At 51.0% G+C, this 23440-nt stretch overlaps 1 protein-coding gene across 5 annotated transcripts in view; it reads left to right on the plus strand.

The window, feature by feature from the left end:
* The window catches only part of ELFN1 (extracellular leucine rich repeat and fibronectin type III domain containing 1), a 118555-nt gene extending 96427 nt beyond the window's left edge, over positions 1 to 22128 (plus strand). For 4 of the 5 annotated variants that reach the window (XM_027878242.1, XM_027878244.1, XM_027878241.1 and 1 more), the window contains one exon: positions 4862 to 8412. In XM_027878242.1, coding sequence (XP_027734043.1) covers positions 5291 to 7681 — 2391 coding nt within the window. In that variant the 5' untranslated portion in view covers positions 4862 to 5290 and the 3' untranslated portion in view covers positions 7682 to 8412. Of the gene's footprint in view, positions 1 to 4861; positions 8413 to 22054 lie in introns of those variants that run through there. The other variant, XR_003570586.1, reaches the window with a different exon arrangement.
* The last annotated feature ends 1312 nt before the right edge of the window (positions 22129 to 23440 follow it).

Here is a 23440-nt window from a genome sequence, read left to right on the forward strand (position 1 = left end):
GTTCCTCTCAGACATTACAGCACCCAAGTTTACTGTTAAAGTAAATTGGCCTGAATATCAACTTCAAATAAAGATCACAGCTTTTCCACCCAGGGTTTAACTTTTCAGAAAGTGTGTTTTACACCAGAATAACTTTTTGCTGGATAGGAACAACCTAAGGAGAGATTGTTCCCAGCCCCATAGAGAGCCTGTAAATGTTTATATGCTGGTACTACTAATGCCCCTCTATAGAGACCAAGCATGTAATTTCTCTTTGTTTCTCCCAGTGTCTCCCAGAAAAGTTATCTCTTCACCATCCCTCCCATTTGGATACTTGTCATACAGCCTGTGACCTCCCAAAGTCTCAGTAAAAGCTATCCTGTATATGATGTTTGGCACTTGTCCCTCAGCCCCCCCTTTACCTCTCTGCTTCATTCCTTCTTCATCTCTCTTCAAACCTCAGTGGAAAATATATCTCTTCTCCCTTGCCTGTTTTTCTTAAATAATAAATAATAGCAGGAGAGAGAGTAGAATTGACTGGAGAACTCTATTATCTAACACTTTGGGGAATAAGGTTGGGATGCACAAAATGCTGCCTAAACCCTGTCAGAGGAGGTAATATTAGTATCAGGAGCTCTGGATATAAAATGAACTTGAATTTTACATGCCTGAGCTGCTTTATTATTCAGGGTGGTTGTGATTCTGACCAACAGCACCTGGCAGGAGGTGATGGATTAAACACCAGGAATATGACTGATGAGAAAAACCTGCCTGGATGCCTCCTTTCCCCACCTGGCATATACAGGATGGACATTACCCATTAGGAGTGATTTCATCACTAATAAATGTTTTATCTGCCACCTTAGAGCTGCCTCCTCACATTCTCTGATGCAGAATGAAGAGCTAAGGTTCATTGTAAAATTTGGTGCCTGTTAGCCAAATTTTCCCTCTGCACTTCTTTGGGTGGCTGAATATTTATCATTTGTGACATACCACTCCCGTTTTCCTATGGCTCTCACTGTAGTGGGGATCCTTCATTTTTCTGATAAAACAGCCCAAGTGGCTGTGACAGGGTCTAAGAGAAGCTGGAGACTGAGCAGCTAGGGAAAGGAAAGCTATGGAGGTGCAGGAATGCCAAGGAGAGGAGCACTGGTGAGTGTATGTGTGTATACACACGCACACGCATGTTAATCTGGCTCCTTGCCTTCCCTCAGTAAATGTAATCCACAGTTTGAAATAACTCATTCAGTAGAATAACAAAATTAGGAACCGAGTGCCAGCTCACTCTCCCTCTCCCTCCCCACCCCCCACGGCTGCTTTGTTTGCTTCCTTGCAGCTGCTGCTCTGGTTTAATTTTCCAAGATGCCATTAGTCGGGAAATGGAAGCAAAAAGTTCCCAGCCAGCCTGCACAGGTTTTTGGAGCTCCAGCTTTGCCTTTTCCTTTCCACCACCCTTATGGGTTTTCAGCCAGGACGAGGATGCTGCAGCTCATCCACTGCAGGCTGCAGACTCATGGGCATCATAAAATCCCAGCAGTCCCTCTTTGCCACGGGGTTGTTGACAGGGATCAGGGCTGGAGAACCAGGAATGGGTAGGGGAAGAGTATATCACAGTCAGGGCTGAGGATTTGTGTGGAGAAATATGGATATGGGCTCCAACAGGGATACTGGATATAAGAGGCAATGTGCAGGAACAACAAGGAGTGAGGGAGTTTTCACTGTCCCTTTGCTGGCCTCCGTCAGACATACACCCAACTCTTCAGGGCACAGCTAACTGTGCAGGAATGTGGGTACCATGACCTCGCCACAGATGTGGATTGTTGTCATCACCATCGTAGTGTCACAGTTCAGGGTATCTCTGGTGGAGATTATATCCATCATTTTAAATAATTGTTATTCCACACTGTCTTCATTCCTCTCTTTTGCTTCTTTCTCAAATAGTGAAGGAGACTCCCAAATCTCCACTTTCCTTGCTGTTTTTCATGTGAGAGTGGTAGGTGGCTTGTTCTCAGGTTTCCCTAGGCAGCATTGTGGAGGGTCAGAGGACTGGGAAAAGTGATGTGCAGTTGGGTTACCTGGAGAATAAACCCAGGACAGATGGGCAAAGACAGTAAGGCAGGCAGGAGGGTTAAACAACTGGATTTTCTTACTGATTTTTATCCAGTCTGTTGGGAAGAGGCACGGGGGTCTCTCCCCTGCTCTTCAGAGCCATGTCCCAGCTACAGGACGTCAGGGAAAGCAAAGGCTCCTCAGCTGACCGGCTGCCCTGTTTTAACCTGCCAGAATCAAGCCTGGGATTTCAGGAGCAGAAACAAACAGGCAAGAGAGATTAGAAGTGAGGTAAAAGGTAGAAAAGGGAAGAAGGAGACACCTCCTGGATGTCTGTTGTCTGCTGTTACAGGGAGATGAGTGGGGAACCACGGTGAGTTGCCCCTGCCTTGCGGGATGCTCAGCACTTGGCTGATGTCGCAGCACACACGCTCAGGAACACACCCACACACACCACGGTGCTGGGAATAGGGCTCTCAGAAGCCAACAAAATGAACAATTTTGTCTTCCGTGCAAAGCAACAAGACCCACTTCTCCACTCCCCAGTCATGTCCCGGCAATCTAATAAAAAGGGAGATTAGCCCCTCTTTCCTCTCTCAGATCTCCTTAATGCTGTCATTTTATTCACACTTTGCAAAGCAAATAAACCAGCAAATTGCTTGCTTTAATGAGCTGAAATTAAACTTTGGCTGCTGATAAAATGCCTTTTCTCCTTTCTGTTGTCGGAAAGGACTCATCTGATAGGCAATGTATGGGAAAGAAGAGAAAACACGTATCAGGAGCCTTATTGAATGTGTTTGAGTCATTTACTGTTGCTCTTCTTCATTCCTAGCACCTCCAATTCCTGTAGGGGAAGGCTATAGGGGATCAGCCTGGCAAGATCTGTGGAGGCTCTGTCTCTGCTCTTTGCTCACAGATGGTGCCACTCCATTACCTAATGCCCTGTGACACAGGCTGCTGCCCACAGCCTCCCCAGGGAGGAGTGACATGAACTTTCCTCTGCAAGGAAAAGGCTGGTTTGGCTCTGCAGAGCATTCCCAAACACAACTTTGCCCCGAGAAGATGGCTGGGTCACAGAGCTAGAGGAGACAGAATAAGTACTTGCTGAAGAGAACATGTCAAGATGCATCCATCCCTGCTGCCCAGTTTGGCAGTGCTTCCATTGCCTGCAGGGGGTCCTTGGAATCTACTAGCCCATGGAGGAGGACAGGGAGATGCATGCACCAAGAGCAAGGAAAGCACCCTCTGTGCCACATAAAGTGACAGCTGGGGCAAGCGGTTGCTTATGGCTCTGCAGGCCAGCAATACCCTCCTCACACACCCTCAGGGGCAATGTGCATCCTCACAGGATGCAGGGGGAGCTCAAGATCAGGCTGGTTCCTGTGGCAGAGGAGAGCAGGCACATCTAGAGGGAAAGCCGCCACCTGCAGCACAGTGCTTGTGCTGGGACCTTCATCCCAACAAGAGGAGCTCAGGGCACTTTGCCTCAGACTCCCACCACCCTGTGAAATGCTATCATTATCTCATGGAACCAGAGAGGAGACTGGAGTGCGGAGAGGTTAATTGAGTTGTCTAACACCGGGAGGGATGTAGCAGCAGACGTGTTTCAGTCTGGTACTGCAGCCTGTCTTGCTGTTGGCTGGGGAGGTGGTAAGGGGGGCACTCACCTGCGGTCTCCCAGGGAGCCCTGAGAGCCTCCTTCCTCCCTTCCTCACTGGTTCCAAGAACTCAGCTCTGCCAAAATGGGTTTCCAGGTACTGGTGAAGTGTCCCAGGGCAGTGACAGCACATGGAGGACAAGGTGGATGGAAAGTCTCCTATGTAGAGAGCTGACGTGAGAGAAGGTCTTGTTATTCATGAAATGGAAACCCAACTGTGCCACCAGGGAACAGACTCATTGTTCGCAATCCAGAAAGAACAAATAAACTGTTTTACTGCTTATTATCACTGGCCTGTTCACCAAGGTATAAACTGAGTGGTGAACAGGGATCTCTGCAGTGAAACATGGTCTGCTTTGTTGCCTGGTATTGTGGCTGGAAAAGAACCTAGTTTCTTCTGGACATGGGCAAGAGTATGGCATCTTCCTTTAAATGCCTCTTGACAATCAGCCTCACATGATTTTCAGGTTTTCCACGTCTCTGCATCATTTCACCTGGGAGGAGGAAAGAGGTCTTGGAGAAAGGCAGAAAGCCCCAACCACGAGCAAGGACACTGGATAGTTCACAATCACACCAGTGTGTTTTGCAAAAAGTGCCCTGAAAATACTGCTCAGGTTCCCAGAAGCAGGACAAGCGCTTGTTGCTGGGCTTTATCCCAGATGCCACCCAGCAGTGCAGGCAGAGAGAGACGGTGTCCTCAACCAGCACCTCCTTCTGTGGGCACTGCTGCCGCGCACACCAGCACGCGAGACAGTCAGGATTCCCCTCAGCAAAACGCTGCAGCATCAAATCTACATCAGAGCGACTTGTCTAGACTTCATCTGCTCTCAGTGGAGAGGAACAGACACTTCTGGGGCATCACTCCTCTCTTTCTAAGGTAGACACCTAAATAGGTCAGACTAACAGCACGCTGGATGTGTGTTGGTCTCTCAACTGCCTCAGATGTGATGCTGGACAGGGGCTCAGAGGATGACCTCAGTGGTCAGTTACCACCTCCCTTTGTGCTGCCAAGAGCCATCAGTGGCAGCCAAATAAACGAAAGGCTCCTTGAAAGATGGTAGCCAGAGGGAGAAGGCAAGCGCCTAACTTTAGGAGAGTAGTTGGATGCATCTCCAGCTCCTCCAAATGCTGTCTTTTCTCTGTGTTTAGTTTGTGCCTGTGTTTTGTTTTGAGCAGGTGAGCCGAGGGACTGAGCAGGGGAAGCCAAACCCACGGAGGCACATGGAGATGGGGACCAGCACCGTGATGGGCGGCAAAAAGAAAACGAGGAGATGTACTATAAAAAGTGAGAGGAAGGCTTGTCTCTGAGCCAGAGGGACTCCTCCGCACTTCATGACTCCCTCCTTGAGATGCCAGAGACCTGGTGATGTGGGACCAGCCTCAGCCACCCAGGCCTTGGTAGCAGCCCCTGGCTGGTGGCTGCCGAGTACCGTGGGCACCGAGGTCAGCTTTTCCCACAGACGCCTCCCTCCCGTCTCCGAGCCATGAGGAGAAGGGAGAGGCAAGCGAAACTGCCGAAGAAGCACTAGCCCACGTCTTCCCAGCCCCTGTCCTGTTCCCTGCTTCCAACAGACCAGGAGCCCCCTCTCCGTGCTGCCCTTCCAGATGGCAGGTCGCCGGTGGGCCGCGACGTCAGCCCTCTGCATGTACGTGGCGGCCGTCTCTCTCCTGCACGCCAGCGGGGTGCGGGCAGACTGCTGGCTCATCGAGGGGGACAAGGGCTTCGTCTGGTTGGCCATCTGCAGCCAAAACCAGCCCCCCTACGAGTCCATCCCCCAGCAAATCAACAGCACCATCGTGGACTTGCGGCTGAACGACAACAAGATCAAGAGCGTGCAGTACGCCTCGCTCAGCCGCTTCGGCAACCTGACATACCTCAACCTGACGAAGAACGAGATCTCCTACATCGAGGACGGTGCCTTTTCAGGACAGTTCAACCTCCAGGTGCTGCAGCTGGGTTACAACCGACTGAGGAACCTCACCGAGGGCATCCTCCGGGGCCTGGGGAAGCTGGAGTACCTCTATCTCCAGGCCAACCTCATCGAGACCGTCACCCCCAATGCCTTCTGGGAGTGCCCCAACATAGTGAACATTGACCTGTCCATGAACAGGATCCAGAGACTCGACAGCAACACTTTTCGGGGCCTAAACAAGCTCTCTGTCTGTGAACTCTACAGTAACCCCTTCTACTGCTCCTGTGAGCTCCTCGGCTTCCTGCAATGGCTGGAGGCTTTCACCAACATGACACGCACCTATGACCGGATGCAGTGCGACTCCCCGCCTGACTACATGGGCTACTACTTGTTAGGCCAAGGCCGGACTGGCTACCGCAATGCTCTGAGCATGCTCTCGTCCCTTTGCACTGGCGGCTCCTACACTGTGATCCCTCGTTTTATCCCTCCCAGGTACCAGGTGACCACGGTGCCCTCCGAAAGCCCCTGCTCTGAGGAGGAGTGCTCCTCCGGCGACGGCACGACGCCGCAGTTCTCCCTCTTCACGCCCATCGGTGAAACAGAGGTGCGCCCCAACATCCAGGTGAAGCACCTCAACCACAACTCGGCCGTCCTCACCGTGCAGATCCCTTACCCCTTCAGCAAGATGTACATCCTCTCCCAGTTCGAAAACGGCTTCTCCTCCATGATCACCAAGCTCAGGAAGAAGGAGGAGAACATCACCGTGAGCAACCTAGTAGCACAAAGAGACTACACCTACTGCGTAGTCTCTGTCCACCAATACTCCAAGTACAACCACACCTGCGTCACCATCACACCCACCAGACCCAACCGCAAGGAGCCGGTGCCCACCCCTTCCACTGCCACCCATTACATCATGACAATCCTGGGCTGTCTCTTCGGCATGGTGATTGTCCTGGGCGTCGTGTATTACTGTCTCCGGAAGAGGCGCCAGCAGGAGGAGAAGCACAAAAAGGCTGCTGGCAGCATGAAGAAGACCATCATCGAGCTGAAATATGGGCCAGAAATGGAGACCACCAGCATCACCCAGCTGTCCCAGGGACAGATCCTGGGCGGGGAGACAGTGACTCGCATCCCCTACCTACCTTCTGCTGGTGAGGTCGAGCAGTACAAGCTGATTGACAGCAGCGAGACCCCCAAGGCCACCAAGGGCAACTACATGGAGGTGAGGACGGGCGAGCAGCCCGAGAGGCGAGACTGTGAGCTGTCCCTGCCGCCCGACTCCCAGGGCTCTGTGGCTGAGATCTCCACCATTGCCAAGGAGGTGGACAAGGTGAACCAGATCATCAACAACTGCATCGACGCCTTGAAATCTGAGTCCACCTCCTTCCAAGGGGTGAAATCAGGGGCAGTCTCCACGGTGGAGCCTCAGCTGGTGCTCTTATCAGAGCAGATCCCCAGCAAACACGGATTCCTTTCCCCTGTCTACAAGGAAAGCTACAACCACCCTCTCCAGAGGCACCACAGCATGGAGGCGGCCCCCAAACGCTCCAGCACCTCTTCCAGTGGCTCCATACGGAGCCCCAGGTCTTACCGCTCCGAGGGATCGGGCCACAAATCAGAAGCCAAATACATCGAGAAGACATCCCCCACCACCGACACCATCCTCACTGTGACACCGGCCGCGGCCATCCTGCGGGCAGAGGCGGAGAAGATCCGCCAGTACAGCGAACACCGGCACTCGTATCCCAGCTCGCACCAAGGGGAGCAGCACGACAGCATGGGGGGCAGAAAGCCCTCCATCCTGGAGCCTCTGACCCGCCCTCGCCCCAGAGACCTGGCCTATTCCCAGCTCTCGCCTCAGTACCACAACCTGAGCTACACCTCCAGCCCAGAGTACACCTGCAAACCATCGCACAGCATCTGGGAGCGCTTCAAACTCAACCGCAAGCGGCACAAAGACGAGGAGGAATATATGGCAGCCGGCCATGCCCTACGCAAAAAGGTCCAGTTTGCCAAAGACGAGGATCTCCATGACATCTTAGACTACTGGAAGGGCGTCTCTGCCCAGCAAAAGTCCTGAGTCCTCACATAGCTCATGACTTAACACACTAACTGGACCAAAAGAAATCCGCAGCAGCTATTTTTATTCAGACTGTCTTTGAAACAAAATAAAATTAAAAAAAAAAGAAAAAAAGAGAACAAATTATGAAAAATCTATAAATATTCTATATAATATATAAAGCGAGATATTAAAATGTCCTCACGTTGGTGAGACGCACCAAATTTGATCGCGAACTTTGCAGAACAAACAAACTGTGGAGTGAAAGAAAAAAAAAAAGTTTTGTTTCATTTTGATTTTCTAAAAAAAATGAGAAAAAAAAGAAAAAATTGAATATAAAACGAAAATGAAAGAGCGGGCAGAGAGCTGAGGTCTGGCGTTTCCCAATATTGCATTGCATGAGTCCCTATTCCGTGATTTTGTGGATTCTTTGTGAACAGTTTGTGTTCTTCCTTCCTTTCCAAAATCAACAGTGTCAAAAACAGCAACAAAAACCAAAAAGAGACCAGAAGGAGCTCCATATTTTGGGCTGTTTTTGCAAACGGAGTCTTCCAGTTTAGACTTTTACCCGGTTGAAGGCCCGTTCACATTTTCACTCACTGAAAGGTTTTACCACACATTGCATTGTAAACCGAAGTCGTTAATTGTACAGAGAAAATTTCTATATTTGCAATGTTTGCTGTATAATGAGAAAGAGAGAGGAGAAAAAAAAACAATACTACATCTACTAAAAATATATATATCTATATTCACCTGTTTGTACCAGGTTTTAATCATGGATTTTAGAGAAAGAGATGGAGTTTTGTTTGAAGGACTTTTTTGTTGGTTGGTTGGTTGGTTGGTTGGTTGGTTGGTTGATGGGATATTTTTTGGAGTGGGGGGGGTGAGCGTTTGGATTTCTAAGTGTTTGGTTTTGATTTCTTCCTCCAATCGTCTGTGTCCAAGTCCTCACCACTTCCAAGTACATTGAAGAAAAGAGGCACATTCCCAGAAAAGCAGAATCCTTCACCTTATTCCAGGTGGGAGACCATCCCCACCAGGGACTGGGAAGGGGATGAGAAGTGAAGGGTTTTTGGTTGAGCAGGTGCCACCACGCAGTGGAGCTGCTCCTGCAAATTAAAAGGTCTCTCCCCTAAACAGATGTATCTGGGGTGTGGTGGCCCTCAGGATCAGCCACTGAGTGGGGGGTTATCCCCTCACTTTCAAGATGGGGAGATGGCAATGAATTAGAGGAGAAAGCCTCTTGCTGTGCTCTGCAGAAGGACATTATTGGGGGTGATTTTGCTGAGAGAGAAAACATTGAGCAGTTACAGCTTGCCCATACTGAAACACCCCTGGCTAGCTAGCCCTTGGGATTCTGAGACTGAAAGGCTCTGCGTCTCTGCCTAGGATCCACCCAAGCAGATACATGCCCCTCAACCATTTCTCTCCAATGCTGGTCCAAGACTCCAAAGCTTTTTTCCCCCATCTCTAAAATACTCACAAATGATGCCCTGCTCGTGGGGTGAGGAGAAGAAGGGAGATGTTGAGGCCATGAAGGCACTCCCAGGCCATCCTGGTGGCCAAAGGATGCAGTTTTACCCTGATCAGCTCCAGTTGAGTCACATCTCACCCACCCCATGACCGACACAAAGTGGGGGCTTCACAAGGGTCCGGGAACTGCTCTGCTCCCAGGTGAGTGTGTGAGAGCCCAGCGAGCCAGCACAGGGAGGTGATAAGCTCCCCAAATCCTGCCCTGTGAGGCCCTGCTGCTTGCCAGAGTTTTCCCCTTACATCCTGCTCACAAGTCTCTTTGGATGGACATCCTGAGTCCTGACAGATGAGCACTAGGGCCCAGGAGCAAACCATATCCCATCCTGTTATTTCAATATTTCAAAGCGATTTTGACAGGTATTCCTGCAAAAGGTTATGTTTGTTCAGAAAGGAGCTGAGCCAGGAAGACACAGAGCAGGCTGGGAAGTGCATGAGTTCATTCCCCATGGTTATTTGTGTAGACAACAAACCATTAGCAGGATTTTATAATAAAAGGCAGGCAATTTACCCTGGAACAGATTTGCTCTGCCTATGCAAAGGCACATTCCTCCACCTCCTCCAGGTGCCCCAGATACTGCCCACAGCATGCAGCCTCCCAGGGCTGTCTTGCTTACCAGGCAGTGAGCAGGGCCTGGAGAGGGGAACTGAGGATCACCCATCTCTTGTTTAGTACCATGATGGTAAGTCCTTCCCCAGATCTCAGCTGTAGCACCTGGACCAAAGCAAACCTTTCCGCTGAGACAGCCTTCCCTTGCAAACCCTGAGCGCCTCCTCATAGAACCACAGAATGGTTTGGGTTGAAAGGGAACTTAAAAATCATCTAGTTCCAACCCTTGGCCATGGGTAGGGATGCCACCCATTAAATCAAATTGCTCAGGGCCCCATCCAGGGCTCACATCTTGGAGAAACAGGAGTTGTTCAGCAAGGATGGATAATGAAAACACTAGTGGGGCCTCCTGGCACTGTTTCGTGGTCTCAGGAGATTCCTCAGCAAGAGGCTGGGGTGGTCCAAGGTGGTGGCAGTTCATGAGTTAATTTGCGCTCAGGTGTCAATGTTGACAGTCACTGATAAATACCCAAAGACCTTCCTCAGTCTCTCCCCCCACTGAGACCATTCCCACACCAATGGAGTGTGATGCCTCGCTGTGGAGGCAGCAGCCAGCTCAGCTCTTTACCTGGGGCGATCCATTTTGCTCCCCTGCCTCTGTTTCCTCCTCTGCAAAATGCTTCCTTGTGGTGTTGAGGGCGTAGGCTGGCTGGGGAGGCTCAATTAATTAATTGCCTGTCTGTGAAGCCCGTTTAGCTCCTAGAATAAAAGCTGCTATCGAAATGCAAAGTTGTTAGTGGCATAAAACAGCAGGAGCAGTTGAAATCAAAGCCTGATTCTGTTTTCACACCAGGATTTCACTGGTCATAAACCAACAGAGACTGACATGGGAATGTGATACAGCAGCACTGGCCTTTCTAAATTAAACACTTCCCACACGCAAACTGCCTGAAAAAAGTAAGGTTAGAAAAAGTCAAGGCACCTCTATCTCCAAGGTATCTCCAAAGGAGGTACCAGCACATTCATCACCCTGCACCCCATTGTTGGTGGGGCCTCACCACAGGTCTCCAGGTGGCTTCTGGGGTGATGAACCAATGGCTGTGCTGGTGAGCACCTTCCAGCATCCTTGGTCTCCCTCCAAAACAGGGTGCAGTGCTGGCAACCATGGTCCACGTCCCTCGGCAGAAGATGCCATAAAATGAGCTGTGAAAAGAGCCAGACAAAAAAATGAAAGAGGTCTCACTGTTCCCAAAGTCACCACCCCATCCACGGAGCTCCAGGGGTGCCTCTGCACAGAGCCTGGCGAGCTCTGTCCACAGCACCCTCCATCCCTTCTGAGGCAGTCACTTTACAGACCCCTCCAAGGGCAGAGGGGGAAGTTTACCAACTGTGACCACTGTGTGCTTTTCTTTGTTGTTTTGTCTCCTGTCCAACCACCAAAGCTCTCAAGCTGCTTCTGCAAAGAGAAGTGATACCTTGTCCAGTCAGGCTGTTCCTGCTACCACAAACCCATCCAAATCAAGAGGGCCCCCTGCCAAGCAGAAAGGAGGGGGCACGGGAAGGGCATGTCGGAGTGAGGAGAAGGGAAGGCCAAAGGAAAGGTTTCTACTTCATTTTGCCCCACCTAAAGGGGTGATGGGGACAAGTGAACTGGGAACCAGCATTAAAAGGCACTGCCTATGGAGGTTCCCATATCCCACTCCTTCAGCAGCCTGGGCTTTCACACTGGAACAAAGGGAAGGGAAAAGGAAGGGAGGGAAAAGGATGAAAGGCAGGGAGAGGTGTGCAGGTCAGAGGTGTGGGAGCACCTGTGCCTGGCACAGGGCAGGCAGCAGCCCTTGCAGAGGCCAGGAATGGCATCAAGCAAAGCTGCTCCAAGAGAGAGGTATTTTAAGAGTGAGCAGCTGTTTCCCAGTGGCATTGAAAGAGAGAAAGGGAGCAGAGGGACCCGTTGCTGCTCTGAGAAATTTCCTCACTGGCTGAGGGTGGAGGGAGCTGTGTCTGCTCCTGGAAAATACTCCTGGAGAGCTCTGAAGGCAGCTGCCCATGGCCATGCTGAACTGCCCCCCTCACCACTGTCACCTCTCCAAGGGTGTCCCTGATGAGCCCCAAGGGAGCAAGTGCTCCTGTACCACAGGGGCCCTGGGCTGCCTGCCAGGCACGGGGTGTGTACAGGGCATGCAGACCCAAACCCACCTCAGAAAGCACAGCTCTACCCTCCTCTGTTATGGGCACCAGCTGTGGCATTGAAGGGACACTCACACAGCTGATGTGCAACAGGATGGTGTCCTCCGACATGGAGTTCAGGTTCCCACCACCATTTCACATCCTCTGCTCTTCCAGAACTCTTTGGGCACTTGTGTAGCCTGCACCTGCTCTCCACTCTCTGTTGCTGGCTGCCACCACCATCCTTTGACCCCTCTTCCTGCCACTGCTCTCTCTCAGCCCTAGTCCTGTGAGCCTGCCCACCACCTATAGCCACTACATGGGAGTCCTGCTCCAGGAATCTTCTTCCTGCAGTCCCTGGGGCCATGTGGAAATGCATTCTGCTGATGCCCTTTCAGTATCCACAAAACTACTGTTGTTTAAACCACCTGTCTTCAAGGGCAAAACCAAGGCAGGACTAAAAATCCCTCCTCTGATCCCTCCCCCATCATCCCAGGTAGGACAACTTCTTGTTGGAGCGTAAATCCAAGCCCACATTATCCACAGCTCAATCCTCATTCTGGTCCAGAGCCAGCAAAGGACCCTGCCACATGTTGCAGTCTGTGTGACATCTAGAGCTTGGATATTATTTAAAAACCTGTAAATTAGGACAGAAACACCTCTCCACTTAGCACTGGAGCCTCCTGATGGCTTCAGCTGAGTCTCCCATGAAAGCAGGTGCAGATCCCATGGGAGGGGTCTGCAAGGATGCATGGAGGCCCTAAGGCAAGAAGGTGCTCCCACTCACCACCCTGACTGTGACAACAGCTGGACCGTATTGGCTATGCTGAAATCAAACCACTGACCAGCAGTGCTTGCTGGGCGATGGAACCCCTCCTAGGGCTGCCAGCACCAGTGGAGCCATCTCTCTTCCAGCCCCACTGATGCTTAAGGGTCAGCCCACACACCCCCATCCGGGTGATGCCCAGAGCCACTGGAGAACCAGAGGCAGAGCAGGGCCCTGGGCACACGGCCCAGCAGCCCATCCAGCTCCTGCTCCTTCATGATCCCTCACTCCCAGCACCCCCAGCCAACTTCCCTCTGCCCCACTTGGAGATCACCCCTTCACTGAATCACGGCTGTGTCTTGGTGAACCAAAATCTTTGTTGCTCGAGAGCCCCAAACTCATCCCCGCGGTGGATGTGGCTCTGCAGGAATCAGGAGCAGCAACACCCCCCCTGGCCAGGCTCCTGCTGCAGCCTGGCTGCCTGGCGGGCTCTGGGAGCAATAAATCACCTCGTCTGCAGGAGAGAGGGTCAGCAGGGGTGGAGGACAGTGCGGTGGAGGTGGCCTCATCATACAAATCCTTTGGGCGAGGAGGGGCCCGGGGGAGGCTGTGGGAGGGTGCGCTGCTGGAGCAGACCCAAGAGCGCGGATCGATGAGGGTGATTGAAGCCAGCACGCACTGCGTTGGGCTATTTTTAGCACAGCCAGCAGAGCAGGAATTTGGGAGCCCAAGTCAGAATTCATTTGCATCTGTGAGTGCTTGTCAGGGGAGGACCAACAGCAGCACCCTGCCAGGGTGTAGCAGCGCCCTGATGCATGTTTTGGGACCCGCTCACTTCAGCTTCAGCACCTCTTCGGTGCCTCTCCACTGCAGTGCCCTGTGGGGACAGTGTCACCACCCCAAGGCTTGGAGCAGGTGGAGGCACATAGGCACAGGATGGGGATAGAACAGAGGAGCAGGGAGGGGATGGACTTCAAGGGATGAAGGGGTTATTTTTGAAAAGCACTGATCCTACCTTAACTGTGCAGGAGGTGTGAAGAGGTCTTCTAGCGTGGCTGCAACACTGCCTGGCTCCATGGAGTGGGGCCAGGCAGGTGTGGACCTCGACCCCACCCCTCTCCTCCAGCTCCTCCCTCCCCATTTACCCACCACAGGCTTTCCCCTGTGGGGGCCTGGGTCAGTTTTTTTGGGTAGGTGTCCAGAGATTGAATTGTTTCCAGAGAGAGGTGTATAGCACATTTCCTTTCCTTCACCACTTGGATATTAGGTGTCCAAGGCACTGAAGGTGGTGAAGGTGCTGGTAGGCACAGCCAGTGGTTCTGAGAAGCCAACCCAACCCAACAGCTACTCCTCAGCTTGGAGCAGTGACTTTGGCTTCACTTGAATTTACTTAGGCTCCAAGTTTTCACATCTCCTTTGTGGCACAGCCTCTGTTTTACCCCTCTCAGCCAGCTCACCAGCACCACCAGAAGGGTGGTAGAGATTATACAAATGCTTTCTTGAGAGTTTTGCTCATTTTCACCTTCCCCCTTGCCCAGGACTTAATGGAGGGAAACCATCTGATCTAGAGTGAAGCCAGTTTTCTGGCCTCAGTTCCCTCTGTGCAAGGGATGAGAAGACACAGAAGTACCAGGGATGGGGATTTTCATCACACGGGGAGTAGCCAAGCAGGATGGCAGTTTTTACTCTAGTTTTGCTGCCCTTTCTTCTGGTTCAAATTGGATGTGAACATGGCTGTTTCCTTCCCCCTGCAAATTCCTTGTCCAAAGGATCCTGCCAAGTCTCTGAGTTTGCATGTGTGCCTTTTCAATAATTCAGTGGTAATATTAATGACACAGGTTCCTGTATGAACTGATCACTTCTCACATCCCACCAACACCTGTTTTTTCACACTCAGCTCAGCTGTCGGGCGATAGCCATTTGCTGCTCACCTTTACTTGCCTTGTCATTAAAGGGCTCATTAATGCACTCCATCCTTGCTTTCTTTAGGACTAAAAGATTTCGATTTCTGTCTTTTATCAGCTTTCTCATGGTTTATATCCTCTCTTCTCTGCACCATGCAATGCCCTTTTCTAATGAGCTCTTCCCTCCGTGGTCCATCTCATCCATTAAGCTATGTGAGTGCTGTCCCCTGCATTGTCTTGCTCATCTCCTGGGGTCTCAGCTGGGTCTATCATATTCCTTAGTGTTTCCAGCTGTGAAAGGAAGTGATCAGCTTCACCTACAACATCCACAGTTTCCTCTCACCCCACTTGCCTTCCTCGCAGCCCTCCAGTCTGGCTCATCCCCCCCCAGCATCCAGCCTTGACAGCCTCCTCCATCCTTGCATGAGGCCCTGGCTGGATTGCCCTGATTTGCAGGGTTGTGATGGAATGCCTCAAAGTTTGTGTGTGGTGCCTGCAGCTTGTCTCTGCTGGTGGCCTCTTAAATCTGTTCCTCTCTCTCAGCTCTGCTTTTACACAGCAGAGCTCTCCTTGGGCAACTCCAGCTCTGCAATCAAGAGCTCCCAGCCCATCCGAGTGGCAGGAGGCCTCTCTGGGTACTGCAAAAGCTCCTCTGTGGTCTCACAAGTAAACACTGGCACTCTTCATGAGATGCAGCTAAATTAATTAATCTTGTTCTACCACATTTGGAGCCAAGACACAAAGGTTCCCAATCCCTGCAGCTGGGGCTTAGAGCCTGCTTCTCCCAAAAGTGCCCACCAGGGATCTGTGCTGCAGTAAGATTGGAGGAGCAGGAGTACAGCGGTTCTTGGGAGTCACTCCAAGGGGCTGGCGGTGCCAACAACCCACTGGCCAAGTGGCCATGGAGTACATGGACACAAATCATCCACCACTGTCCAGCTGAATCATCCCAGGTGTATCCAGCTCAGTTTAGGCTGACTAAGATCTTGCGTGCACAAAAACTCTTGTGTTTCGTTTTGCTTTCCCCGGCCACCTCAGGTGTTGCAGTTTATTTCCTCTCCATACAACCTTATCTCAGTTATATCCTCAGATCACTGTGGCTGTAACAACACTACCACCCACCACAGAGCTCGCAGAACAGACACATCTCTGCCGGGGGAATTGCGGGCAGAAGCGCGGCAGCCCCACACTTGAGGAACCCTTCACCTGCTGACAGCTGACAAGCCCTGAGCTGCTCCACCACCACCTCCAGCCTTGCAGGGCGATCACAGCTCCTAAAAGACAGTCAGATGCAGACTCTGGGGCTTCAGGTATGAGATTGCCAGCAGAGGCTATCTAGGGAGGGCAGGTGCCTGTTGTGGCCACTCCAAATGTGTTTCCACGGCAGAGCTCGCAGCCAGGGAGGACGGTGAGCTGAGGGGTGGGCTGGCTTCTCTTCTCTTCTCCCACCATCTCACAGTTCTGTCCTAGGGACTGCTGCTCTGAAGCTGTCAGGAGATGGATTCACCTCCCAGTGTGAAGTCTGAGCCAGTCCCATTCTTCTGCAAAGCCATGGACATATAAGGGTGGAGATTTCCAGGTCCAATGAGCTAGTTTGGCTGGCACCAGGGTACAAAACCCTCCAAAGATGAAGAAACCAAATCAGCACAAGGCATTGCAGGAAGCTGCCAGCAAGTGGGAGGAGACAGCTTACCCAGGGAGCTAATTTAGCTGGAAGGAAAGAGAAAGGATGCAAGATGTTCCCCCTATTAAGAAAGAAAAATAACATGCAAGAGCAAGGAGCCAGAGGTTGAAGTGCCCATGGGAAAATGATGTGGATGCATTTGAGTTTCAGAAGCCAAAGCAGAGCTGGGGCAGATGCTGGACGCAGAACCAAGGCTGCTTTAACCCAGGATTTAGAGGCAAAGGTTAGGATGAAGCTTGCAGAGACCTGGAAGCCACTGAGGTGGGTGAATTGTAAGTGGCACTGTGTTTAATCTGAGCAGAATGCATGAAACCGTATAATGTAATTGGAAGGGTTATTTAAACTGAGTATTCAGAGGGAAAAAGAAAGCTTTGCAGGGAAAATAATAATACTTAGCACTTGTAATGTGCTTAGCATCTTCAAAAATTGGTCAGCCATTAACTGATTGCTCCTCTGCTAAGTCCAAAGGCTAATAAAAAGGGATGGTTCATTTAGTTATTTCACAGCTGAGCTTCTCAATAAGGCATGAGGAAGCGATTGCTACTCTCCAGCATGCTGGTAAATAAATAGTTGGAAATAGGAAAATGCAACATCCCCCCAGCACTTGGTCACAGCTTCATGCTCAATTCCTTCCTTCCTCACCTTGAGCTTGTCCAGTCCAGACCTGTGACTGGGAGCTTATCTGGAAGTCTGGATGTCATGGATGGCTCCAGGTCTCCAACAGTTCCAAAACTTGGTGTTTCTTGCCCAGGAAGTGCCCCTGTGCCAACATGAGCAGGGATGCGGAGTCCACAGCGCATTTGTCCGTGTGTGGATGGGGTGGGTGATTTGGGCTTGGAGAGACCCTGCCTGTGCAGCCCTATGGCCTTGGCAAGCACAGAGGCTGAGGGAGCAAGGCAGCCTTTTGGATGGCAAAAAAGGTGGAGGTATTTTATTTGTTTTACTTAAAAAGCAAACAGTTCCTTTTGTGTTTGATGAGCAAGCGATTTCTTAAGCACTGCAGAGAAAACATGACACCTCGGTGATTTCCAGCCTCTTTTCTTGGCAACAGCAGCAGAGGAGAGGAGAAGTGCCCAAATGGCTTCCCCATACACAGCCCCCAGTTGTCTGGGGCTGGCCAAGGGCCTGGGGGCTGATCCTGGTCAAAGCAAAGAGAAGCAGCCAAGAAGAGGAAACTCTCCTCAGGATGGAGCCATCCAGTCTGACAGATGTACAGCCCCAGCAGGGTGAACAACAAGCCCATCACATGCCAGGTGCTGCCACAGGCCTCATCACTTCAGAGAAAGGGAGCTGTACAGGTGCTCAGCTGCTCCCAGACAGGTGCTCTATTTTTGGTGCAGACCCCACTTTGCTGGGCCACAGGCTCCAGGTGTCCCTGTGTGTGAGAGACATCTCTATAGAATCCCACCAGCCATCTGGACTGTGTGAGGTCTCCAGCTCACACCAGAGCTGTCAGGACAGCAGCCACGAGAAAGCAATAGTTCACCCATGGCCTGCCCAATCCAAGCAGCAAAGAACTCCCAGAAGAGGCTGGGGAGCTATTTCTCTACCTCACTGTTGGGTAATCCAAGAGGGGTCCTGCTGCTTTACAGAAGAGATGCACAAGTATTCATCTCTGAAAGCATCTGCTGGGATAAAATACACCCCCCAGGGCATAGAGCTGAACTTTTCTGGTATGTGTCTTGCAACAGCAGAGCCATCATCAAAAGCCTCTGGTGGAGACAGGGGTTGAGGGATCTTACGTTCCCCTGGCTTTTCGCCCCAGGCACTGCCTCCTGCTCTCTCAGCCATGCTCGTGGGCTCTGTGCTTTCTTTCTCTTTCTTCCGGTTTTCTTCTTCTCAAATGAAAGATTCCCCATCTCTGCTGCGAGCACGGACCTATGGGCCCTGTGCTGAGAGGATGAGCCAGGTGTGACAGCAGGGACTCCTTACACCAGTCTTACCACTAAAAGCCTCTCCCCCGAGGCAGGTTTTTCTTGAGTGAGGCCCACAGGTTAGGACCTCGATGACTTACAGTGCAGGATGTGTCCTCCTCATCATCTAGGGGGGGACCAGGGGAAGGTGCTGAGCACAGGGGCAGCAGCAGCCTTGATGGGTTGCTCAAACGCATTTGTGACCGGAGGAAATCTGGGATGTGGCGTGCTAAGGATGCCACGTTAACCTCTGCTGAGCGCTCACATACAGCCAGGCAGCAGATATCTGTGAAGGCACTGCCGATTTTCCTCTGCCTGCTTTTGGCAATAACGAAGCCCAATGGGTGTGTATAAACAAAGCCAGCGTCTCTCTCGCTGGACCTCATGCATCATTTATAGCCAGCTTTTCCGTGGCACAAGAAACATTTACATATGCCAGCATTAATTCCGAACGCCACTTCAAAGCCATCTCTGTCTAATGAACCCCGTGCGCTGTGCACAGCAAATTCCACCCAAAAAATAATTAGCAACACACGCCACCAAAGCGTTACAGGGGGAACGCAGCACACCACCTGCTGAAGCAAAATGAATGCCTGATTTTTTTTTTTTTTTTTTTTTTTTGCCACTTTTTAGCAATATTCAGGCACTGACTCAAAGCTGTGCTCTGTTCTCGGCTTTATAGGGCCCTGGGAAGTGTCACGTTCCCACTCCGCTTTCCAGGCTGAGGGGTGATTGACTGGGGGGTTGGGGGGGTGGTTTATATAGAATCATAGAAAGGCTTGGGTAGGAAGGGACCTCAAAGATCATCTAGTTCCAACCCCCTCACCATGGGTATGGGCAGGGCATATGTTTTTCTTAGATCACAGCTGGACAGAGTTGTGCAAGACCCTGCTGATTTCTCTGTGCTGGGGGTGCCACTTGGGATTTAGGGTGCAAGCAGCCCTATGTCCCTTTCTCTGAAGCTGCACAAGTCCCAGGCTTTTGGGATGCTGTCACCTCCTGACCAGCCACAGACTGGTGGCCAGGAGCAGGACAGGACACACCAGGTCTCACCCCAGTCTGATGGTCCCACAGACTCTTTAGCCCCTGACTAGCATCAGCGTCACTGAGAAAAAAAAGAAACTGGAAAGAGATCGGGAGATGAAGGTTTTGGTGCCCCTACCAGCCATGGTGCTCCCACCCCGTGCAGGCCCTGCTGTGAACAGCTCATGGAACCAAGCTGGCTGCACAGAAATGATTTCCTTTAATCTATGTCAGAGCTGCCCAGCCCAGCTCATGGCAGCAGGAGCAGCATGTTTTGCTCAAGGCCTGACGTGGTGGCATTGCCAATGGGACACCCAGGTAACAAACCACTGTGGTAGAGGGATGGAGGCCAAACCTGGAGGTGGCTGTGGGCACAGGGGAACCAACTGCATTGGGATGATGTTGGGATCCTGGATTCTCCTGGTTCTGTCCTCCTGGAGTGGAAGGAAGGTGCTCAGCAGGATGCTGCTCTCAGCCCCGTGCTGTGCTGCCCGTGTGTCTCGACAGTATCAAATCATGGAATTCAAACTGTCAGTCTCTGCCTTGTTAGGATGCAAGGGGTTAAACTGTTCTTCCTATGCAAATTAGGCTTAATTAATCCTTTTCATCAGTTGCAAATATACCTTCTGAACCCTATTAAAAACATGAATATGCAAATTCAGACCTTTTTTAATACTCATTTTCAAGGACTTGGAGTCAGGCTTGATTATTCGATTCCCGTTAACAGCCTGTAAAACCTGGTGCAAAATTTAATTTCCATTTTAAGTTACCAAAAAAAAATATGAATCTGCTGGTAATTAAGCTAATTACAGTGTTACACTAAAGAGGAGACAAACAAGGAGGACAAGATCATTCATTACATTTAACACCAGTTTACAGGACCTGGGGACTGTCCTGAGGTAACCGTGAAGCCAGGAAAGAGCCGTGATGGAAACAAGGTGCATGTGAGGAGGTTGTGGTTTTTGGGGGGCCCAGCACCTTCCTCACCTTGGGAACGTATCTCCTTCAATCCCATGAGCCACACTCCTCCTCCTCCTAAGGACAGAAGCAAGGATGAGAAGGTGCAGCCAGGCTGGAGGGGTGTTGTAGCTGCCGTGGGGTCCCTGCACAGGGCAAAAACATGCTTGGGGCTGGAATTTCAGGGTAACTTGTAGAACCAACCTATCTGCCAGAGGGACTGTGGCTGGGCATCCTACGCAGGTGGGATTTCCATCCACCCAAAGCACTTTCTCCATGTGTGGAGTGCAGAGGGGAGGTTAGCTGGCAACTCCCTTCACAGTGGCAAAGCCATCAGGGAATGACCAGACTCTGCAGAGGCACCTACAAACCACTGCTCCACAGCCATACTGGACAAATGGAGGTACAGGATGTGACTTCCTATAGCTCATGCCCATGCCCAGCATATGTTGGGAGATGCCAACCAAACCAGCTCAGCCTACACCACACAAACCTCCCCTGCTGGGCAGTCAGTGCTGGTGGCTCCCAACTTGCCCATCAACCTTCCCGTGTTTCCCAGCTCTGCCTGCATGCAATTAGAAGTGATGCTATAGACTATTAATTATGGTTTACTGCCACAGTGATCTCTTCAAATCAGTCATTGGGACACCCGGGGTCTATTCTGCACTTGGTGTTTTCTAGAGAGTTTGCAATGTTAACATGCAACTTGTGAGAGCTGTAATCCTCACCTCAGGGATGGCAGCAGTCCATGGCAGGCTCGAGGTGGACGCACAGAGGTGATGCTCTCCCCACAGGAACCAGGGCTCAGTGTCCAGGATACTGGTGCAGGAGACTCCATCGTTGAACTGAAGTGCTGGCATTACCTACAGACTTACCCAAAGACATCCAGCACCGTCAGGATGGATCCATCCCAGGGATTCGTGCTATCTGGGGAGGTTTTCTCACTCCTCCTTGTCTCAGCACAGCTGCTGGGATGGGCACCTCGGTTCCCTGTGGATTTGGTTCATTCCCTGCCATCGTCTCCTCTCCAGGGCTGTTCCTTCCCCTCCCAGGACTCACGGCGAGAGGAGCTGTCACTTCAGAGCACGCCACTCACGGGCGGCTCTGCCTCTTAACAACGGGATCGGAGCCGGAGCCGATCACGTACATCCCCAGGGGCTGGAGCGTGACTCCCAAAACAAGCTGAGGGAAGATGTGTGCATGTGGAGGAACTGGGAGAGCTGCAGAGGGGTGAAGGGGTGAAAGAGGGACAGCGTGACTTGCCATCACCCCATTATGTATAAGGCTCTGCGTGGTCAGCGGGGAGTGGGAGGCACCTCCAAAACACAGGAGCCAACTGATGTCCATGCTCTCCATTTCTCTTTAGCGAGGCCTCTCCTTGGCAGTGGCTATGGGGCAGCCTGGCAGATGAACCAGCCACCAGCAAGGTGAAGTGCCTGCCATCCTACAGAACAAATGTCACCCAGCAGATGCTCATGGAGAGAGGAAAGGCTCATCTGCCAAACCTTAGAGCCTTTCACCTGCCTGCAGAACTTTTCCCATCATGTTGATGCCAGAAATTTCTGATCAGATCAATGGAATGTGATGACAGAGATGATAAGGGAGATGCTCTTGTCTTCTAGTTGAACCCTATGCCTGGCACCTTCTCCTGCCCTTTGACCTGTCCAGTGCACCTTGTCAACTGCACCATATTTTGGGGGGAGTCAGGGATGCAGAATTACCTCCTCAGTCCCTACAAGCAATCAACTTGCTCCTCAAACCATGAGATATGATTGCCCTTATTACTTTAGCTTGCATAGCTGCGAGTCTTGTTAATGGTCATAAAATTACCCAGTCCTTATTTAAATCCTACAGCCGTCTGTGTTTCAATGACCTCCTGATGGTCTCTGGCTTTGTTCCAGGTTGAAGAAGCATCAGAGGGACCAGGAAGGAAAAAGAGGCAGTGGGAGGATTAAAGAAAAACAACCAAAAACACAACAAGCAACAGCCAACAAAGAGAATTCAAAGTGAAATGGGGAATATTAAAGAGAGCTCAATCAGTCAGCTGGAGAGTTTAAAAAAACATAACCTGTCACAAAGAGAAGGAAGATGCATCAGGTAAAATTAGCAACACTAATAAACTCATCAGAACTGGAGCCTGGGCCAGGAAACAGCAGAGGGAGGACAAAGGGGTTGGTAGAGTCTTGATCCCATGTTGGGGAAGCAGAAGAAAACTGAGAAAACCTGAGGGAACGTGCTTTGATGGAGGAACGTGGAACAAAGGCATGGGCTGCTCCTGAAACCTCCAGCCTTTGTGCTCCTTAACTTACATGGCAGCGGTTTCTTTAAAGTCTATTTTCTTTCTGTTTGGTCCCTTGTATTTGCTCCAGGGGGGAAAAAGAAGGAAGGCTGGAGACACAGACACAGTGGGTGGAAGGAGCAGGAGGAGCTGCCGGGATGACTGCCCAGGACCAGGGTCTGCAGCAGGCCCTGGGTGAAGGCTTTGGCCCCTGGTTTCTACATAGAAGGTTTCTGGAGCAAAAATCTCCTCTTTACTTTGGATGCCAGACCGTTCCCCTGTCCTTTCAAATAACATCTGCAAACCCCCAGAGTACCAATAAATTTTACAATAACAACCCCCCCAAATGAGAAACAAGAACTGGAAAACCCCCAAGCAGCAGAGAACTGTTTTAATGTAACCAAGCTCCAACACAGATTTCCATCAATTCTGCAGCAAACCTGAGTCATGAAATTAAAAGTAGCATCAGCATATTTCCTATTAGCTAGGGTTCCTTTTTCAGAACAGATCATACATTCCTACCCTATTTTTCTAGACACTTGTGTCAATGCGATATCATCAGATGCCGTTCAGTCGCTCCTCTTAGCCTGAAAAAAGCTTTCCTGTTGGGAAGGATGGGGTTTTAATATTTAAAAAAGACTTCATGAAAGAGCTTTGCTGATTTTTTATTTATTTATTTATTTATTTAATATCCCTCCCCTGATCAGAGTGGGCGCGTTTTGTAGCTTTTAAATATCATGCAAGTTTCAGCAACGCTGCTATTAAATCTGAATCTGCTGTCACAGCAGGCAGTGGGAATGTGATTCACACCAGCACAGAGAGCCTGTTCCATCCTCCCCAGCTCCTGTCGTTAGCTACAGTCACCTGGCATCTGACACCGTCATCGTTTTCCCAATGTCTTCAAACAGCTAAAAACTGTAACAGAACCAAACCTGTCCTGGCTGTGCCCTCTCCCCCACTGAGCAGCACGGCCCACCAGGGTCTGGCATCGCCTTGGTGATGTCCTAGG

The sequence above is a fragment of the Empidonax traillii genome, unplaced genomic scaffold, assembly GCF_003031625.1.
Source record: "Empidonax traillii isolate 1590-97213 ecotype Southwest subspecies unplaced genomic scaffold, ASM303162v1 scaffold39:size2480183, whole genome shotgun sequence".
NCBI classification, from domain to species: domain Eukaryota; kingdom Metazoa; phylum Chordata; class Aves; order Passeriformes; family Tyrannidae; genus Empidonax; species Empidonax traillii.